At 48.5% G+C, this 6,653-nt stretch overlaps 1 protein-coding gene across 1 annotated transcript; it reads right to left on the reverse strand.

Annotated features, from left to right (window-relative positions):
- Positions 1-1,022: 1,022 nt before the first annotated feature.
- On the reverse strand, positions 1,023-2,060 carry LOC104393088 (E3 ubiquitin-protein ligase RNF13-like). Its single transcript, XM_010002552.1, has one exon. It carries the CDS (start codon positions 2,058-2,060, stop codon positions 1,023-1,025), a length of 1,038 nt encoding a protein of 345 aa, XP_010000854.1.
- Positions 2,061-6,653: the final 4,593 nt, after the last annotated feature.

The following is a 6,653-nucleotide window of genomic DNA, read 5'->3' on the forward strand; positions in this document are numbered from 1 at the left end:
CCTAAATAAGCCTATACCTGGTGTATCTACAGAAGAGAAGGAGGTCTGTTTGCATCATGTTAGTACATAAATCCAGCTCCCTTCAAGGTGCTGAGGCACATTTGGATAACGACCTGGAACAACCCAGGTAGCAGGAGGTTACATGTACCTGTCACGTCAGCCTCCGCCAGCGGGTGATCCTGCCAGCCAGGAGGCAAAAGCAGCCAATTATGCCACGCTCAGGAGCATTTCATTCCTTTCATATTTTTTTTCCATCTATCCAGCTCCACAAAGCAAAGCCTGCTGGAAAGACCTCTGCCTCCTGCTGGCATCACCTCCTGTCTGAGGAGATAGTGTTTAAAGTGCCCTCAGTATTTCCAGCGTGGTTGTTCTGCTGGTGCAGTGCAGGCCAGGCTGTCCTCTGGGGTGGGTTGGGCTGAGCATCCCGAGGGGTGGGGACAGCAGTGGGTGCTGAGGACATGCTGGGGGTCTGTGGGCTCTGTTTTACTGCTGGTGAGAGAGGCAATTGTTCCTCCTCATGCTTTAGCACCTGTCCTGGTTTAGGCAGCAGGGCAAACCATACTTTTCCCCCTCCCTCTCTGTACTTGGCAGGCTAGGGAATGGCTCCTGCTGACTGCAGTGGGACAGTTGTCACCTGGGGTTTCTGGGTGTTCCCCTTGGGTGACACTGCAGAACAAGGTTCAGCGTGTGTGCCTGTGTGTCCATGCATAAGTGTTTTGGGAAGGGATTGAGGAAGCATCCTAGCAAATGTAAACTAGTTCCCACACCAAATGTTCTTAAATCCCTACTTCTCTTTTTGCTTCTCCCCTGTTGTTCTACCTCATGGAGCTCTTGATATTTCCAGACAATATTTCATCCTTTTTTCTTTTTTTTTTTTATTATTTTTATTGTGGGGACCAAGGGAGGGTAACAAAAACTGCAGTGGTAATTTGTTCCAGGCTGGCTTCTATTGGGAAGCAGAATTGAAGGAAAGCACAGGGGAGATTGCTCTTGGTTGAATGATAACTTCTCCTGGTCACAGCTCAAATGATGCAGCTCTTCAGCACCCCCTCCCTGCTCAACCACCTTTCTTCTGCTGCATTTGCATCACCTTCCTCCTCTTCAACATGTTCCTCCTCTTCAGCATATTCCTCTTCATGCCCTCCACTGAGTGCGTTGCGTTCCTCATCCTGTTCTTCATTCCCATCTTCACCTGCCTGCTCTGGCAGGAGGTCACCTTGCCCACAAGCACTCACTGCCTGCTTGCAGAAGGGGCAGGTCTTGTTCCTGGGCCTGGTGTGGAACCAGGTGTCAATGCAGGAGCTGTGGTAAGCATGGGAGCAGGACAGGATCTTCAGGCGGTCCCCTTCCCTGTACTCTGCCATGCAGATGGCACAGCTCTCATATTTGTCTCCCTGCTTGTACATGTGGAGCTTTATCTTGCACATCCTCTTGTACCAGCGTAAGCCAAGTGCAACTGAGACAGTGGCCACAACGATGCAGACTATGTGCCTGAAATCCTGTATGACACAAGCTTTCTGCAGCACTTTAGCATTGTCTTGACAAGGCCTCAAGTTGTATTTGGGTGGCAGGAGTCTGATGTGGGCCTTTTTGTTGCATTGCAAAGTCCTCTGCAAGTGGAGGGAGACTGATCGGCCAGTAAAGAGCGATGGTATCTTAATCAGCTGCTGGACTTCTTTGTCATCAGTCATCATGGTAGTCAGCTGCTCTGAGTTCTCATTGTACACCACAGCAGTTTGGTAGCCAGCCTGCTGGGCGTGAAGGACCTTCTCAACAAAAGAGCAGTCGTGCCCTTGGATGAGTGCAATATACCTCTCAGAAGCAGCCCGTGGTGCTGGGGGGTTCTCAAGGTCACGGCAAGCGTTTGGTGGGGTCACTCTCATCAAATACCCTGCCACCCCTTCTGCTGGGAGCTGTGGCCCAAAGCAGGCGGGCAGGGCTTTGTAGGCAACACACCTGGAGCTCTCGTTGTAAGCCACGTAGCCAAAGGCTTCTGTAGGAGCAGCACTGTAGAGGCCAGCCACCACCACCAGAAGAAGAAGCTGGAGCAGGCAACTCATGGTGAATGCAGTTGGGTGGCTCTGAATCCAGACTTCCAGGCTGTTCCCAAAGGAGAAGTGGAAGAGATGGTCACAGAGGATAAAATCCGACTTGGAGCCAGAGTAGGGTGGAGATCAAAACTGGCTCCTGCCCTTTCTGTTGGTTGGGAGGTTCTCAGGATAGAAGTTGCCTCTTTTGTTGTTTCCAGTTGCCAAGCAACAGCCTTACATCATCTCTGCAGATATGTGACATCACCCAGTGCCCGTTTCCCTGGGCTGGCTCATGGAACATCACAGCTAACCTGCTTCAGCTTCTCTTTCTCCTCCTCGGTCTGCTCCACACACACAGCTTGGAGTTTCACCTCTCTCTGACAGGGCACTGGTTGCAGTTTGCTGATGATGTGCAGGCAGGATAAATGAACCTCCCCATCAGCTACGTGCCCACTGCAGCCTGGAATGCTTCACACTGGTGGCCAAAGCAACCCCTAGGAAACGTGGCAGGGTGGGAATGAGCCATGAGCCTCAGTCCACTGCTGGGGGGGGGGTGTGGCAGCTCCTGCTGGTCTGGAGAACGTGCACTTCTTTGTGATCTTTGATACCAAGCCAAAGAAATTGCTTAGGATAAAAGGGGGTTGTGTTATTAGGAATAAGTCAGTAACTCAGTCAAAATGGCAGCTAGTGGAAGGTGAAGGTCCCTGCCTGTGTGACCCCCAGCTTCTGAGAGGGCAGATCCACTTTCAAAGCCCTGGACTGAGAAGATGGATTTGTGGAGGGATTCACAGACTTGTGCTGAGACTGAGCTGGTGGGACTCCTGTCCTACCACACAGGGTGGGTGGTGAATGAGCTTGGAAGGGCTACCATCAACTTTTGTAGTTGGGGCTTCTCACCTTATTTACTCTAAACCCTCAGCTGCTGGGATTGAATGGCTGAAAACAGACTTTAGCTTCTAGCTAAAAAAACCCAAAACAATAAACTGATTTAAAAATTCTGATTATGGTGGAAAAACTGAAAAAAAAAGTGGAAAGCATAAGGCACAAGTGTTGTTCTTCCCTCCCGGAGTGTTTAACAGCAGCAGCTCCCATCTTTCAGGCAATTCCCAATTCATATGGTGACTGCTCAGTGCCCGGAGGAACATCAGCCTGATGGAGATGCAGGAGCTCTCCTGGTTGTCGGAACAAACTAGATCTGAATATCCAGTGAACCCAGGTCAGTTTGGAACCACAAATCCCTAAAAACCTGTACCTTTTAACAAACAGCCCTTTTTGTTTAATGATCCACTTGAGAGTAGCCCCATGGTTTCCAGTGCAGTTGTGTTGGACCTGAAGTTAAAAAAATCACTCGTGTACTAGGCAACTGATTTGTTACTAGTCCCCTTGGGCTCTGCTTGAGACAGATTTCACTGGGAAAAGAGCTACAGAAAATGTCAGCAGACAGTGTGTGTGTGTGCACCAGAGACTCCCAGCAGCTGTGATTTCAAATCGATTTTATTTTCCTCTCATCTGAAGAGTTTTACACTTGCAGGGAGACATTTTGATGCATACAAAAACAAAACAGGGAAAAGGTTTGGGGAGGGGGGAGAAGCCAAATGATTTCTAGTAGAATGAAAAATGGTGAAGAAAATGGAGGTACAGCAGGAGGGTGCATTTTTGGCTTCATCTTACACTCCTGATGATGGCATCCATCATCCTAGTTTTCTTTAAAATCTTTGCCTCTTTACTTGCACTCAATGCTTCAGTTCTGCCTCCAGATCAAAGTTTACCTACTGCCAAGGACCTGCTGCTTGTGTGAAGGGTTGGTCTGTCTTTGGGGCTGGACAAGGAGCCACGTGTCTCTATGTGCTGTGACAGATGTGGGACCAAGGAATAGTTTATTCTGTGTGCTGTGATCTCCTGGCTGCTCCAGCAACCACCTCTTATATCCTAGGATCAGCAAGGTGGGTTGGTTTGTCCAAAGGAGAAAAGGAGTAGTCAGGTGTTTGCAATCTCCAACCTGCATCTCAGTAACTGCAAAAGGACAAATCCTCTTCAAGAGAGCTGAGAGGGGAATGGGGTACACAGAAGGTTCTGGGGAGTGAAGGAAGAGGAAAAGCTGAATCTGGGTGGGGAGCAGGATACCCATATCCCACCCACAGGCAGTGTGAGAGAGGAAACCCAAGCCCTCAGCCTCCTTCAAAATCCCTGAATTCTTTTGCAGAAGGAAGGAGGGGAGGGCTGAAGAAGGACTTTAGCCAAGATAGTCTTCACTCAAAGAGACAAAGTGGTGTCCTGTCTGTCCTGGTTCCCTCCATGCTTTCCCTTTCCATCACTGCTTTCCACCTCCTCCATTGTCAACATCCTGGAGGCTTTGGCTGCTGCTGGCTGAGGTTCAGCCAAGCAACCCACCACAGTGTGGGCCTGGCTCCAGCCCCATGCTGCATTCATTACAGCCAGCACCACACTTTCCCTCTTATCCTGCCCTATCCCTGTTAGATTCATGTGTTAAATACATTGCAGATGCTCCTGGACATAATCTTGACCCATTTTCTCTGGAGTCCCTGCAATCTACTTTGTCGGAATAATTGCAATTTATTTAAATGTCAACAAGGCACACACAGGAGACAGGAGTTGTGTGCAAGAGCAGAGCAATTACAGGGAACGGGTCCCATTTTACTACTTGAACAAAGATCCAAGCTAGAAGAAAGGAAAACACCATTTACCTCTATTAACTGATCATTTACCCCACCACTCCCAAAGTCCCTGTGTTCCTTTACACCACTTCTTTGGGGCTATCACTTAGTGCAGGAGCTGGGTTGTAAAACCAGCTCCTTCTTTTGCCCCTATTCCACAGAGGCCCAATCCAGAGGAATTTAGTGTTAGTTTAGACCCACAGAATTGCATGCAAAATATAACCCTGGTCCTGCCCAAACAGCTGAAACTGTAACAGAGATGCAAAGGAGCCTGACTGATGTGGACATCATTACAACTCCAACAAAACACTCATTACAGGCTCCAGATCCAGCACTGATTTAACTTGGGGGTTAAGTCTAGCTGGCTTTTCTCCTCTGAGGTTTTTGCAGCACAAAAGAAAGAGCAGTCTGGCTGTGGGATGATGTTTGCACATAATCAGACTCCTTGTCCTCTATCTGCATTAGGTCGGCGTCTGCATCAGGTCGGCTCCGTGTGGCACAGACACACACCAGCCTCTCCCTGCCCCTTTCAGCCAGAGGCCAGGAGCAGAAAAAGCCAAAGGGGGGTTAAATGTTTTGCTCAAGTCATCTTGGCAGGTATCCCTGCTTCTAGCTGGGTGCCCTTCTTATCAGAGCATACTGCTCCTTTGGGGTCATGCTACAGGATTAGTGAGGACCAGGCTCCAGGAGCTGAAATACTGGTGATTTGTGGTGAAGGAAGATCTGGGGCCATCTAGTGACCTTCCAGTGAAAACCTTCGTGCCTCCAGTGCTCCCAGTTGCTCTTAGAGAAAGATATGTGGGACACTCTTCTCTCCCTCCTGCTGACAGAGCAAGTCCCCAGCGAGCTGGCTGGAAGGCAGACCTGCACCTTTTCCTTCATGATTATTTTTTTGTGCTAGGAGCTGATTTAGAAACTGGTGCATGTAACCACCTCCTTTCATCTAGGATGAAAGGAAAGGATGGCCCATGTCTTGACAGAATAGCTGAACGAGTTGGAGTCACCATCCAAAACGTGGGCTCTGGGGAGATGAGACTTGGAGTTGTGTGTGCAGAGAGGTTTTGTGCCTTGCTATTTGCCACCATGGGAGCAGGTCTGGGGGAGCTCTGCAAGCCCTGCTGTGTGCACCATCCCCTACACGTGTCTTGGTACTATGTGCTCCTGTGCTCTACCAGGTGCCTCTCCTGGATTTCCCAGGAGTCCAGGCAATCTCTCCTCTGTTATTATCAAGTACAAGCATAATAATCTGGGCCCTAATGCATACAGAAGATTATAAAGCAGTGATTTATGGACCTGCTCCAAAAGAACCCATAATCTGCTAATGCCCACAATTAAAAAAAGGCAGTTGAGCAAATCTGGGCCCTTGCAACTTAGTACCCTTGTCTGGAAATGGATTCCAGTTCCAGTTGTTTGCCTTGCAATGGGGAGAGATATCTTCTTTATTAGATATTGGTGCTGGAAATAATATCTTGCCTTTCCTAGTTTTGGCAAAACGCCCTGCAAACCTTGGACATACAGAAAAAACATCCTTTCCATTTAGCAGGGTTTTTTTATTCTTTTTAACTATCTGCATGAAGAAAAAAAAAATGTAGAGAACTCTGCTTGTTTCGTTCACTTAGGTTTTGTGATAAAAATTAGCTGGTAACTGTGGTAATTGGCCCCTTGTTGTAATAAACCCATCTGTGCAGGCTTCAGAAAGGGAGAGCTTAAGAAGCAGAGTAAGGGGAGGAACCTCAAGTCCACAAGCTTGGCTGGAGCTTGGTTCTGTGGTTGTGACCTTCACAGATCTTTTGATGTGAAGCAGAGCTGTATGTGATCAATTTCCCAAACGGGGCAGAGCCAAGGATATGTCTTCAGTATTCCATTCGTCCTTCCAGCCTGTATTCCCTACTCCTACATTGCCATCTGTGTTGCCTTTTTTCTTCTTTTTCAATCCTGTGCTCCCCAG

Source organism: Chaetura pelagica, unplaced genomic scaffold (assembly GCF_000747805.2).
Source record: "Chaetura pelagica isolate M959 unplaced genomic scaffold, ChaPel_1.0 scaffold1081, whole genome shotgun sequence".
In the NCBI taxonomy this organism is placed as follows: Eukaryota; Metazoa; Chordata; class Aves; order Apodiformes; family Apodidae; genus Chaetura; species Chaetura pelagica.

Coding starts and splice junctions, on each gene's coding strand:
- LOC104393088 (XM_010002552.1), bottom strand. CDS start 2,060: ATGAGTTGCCTGCTCCAGCTTCTTCTTCTGGTGGTGGTGGCTGGCCTC.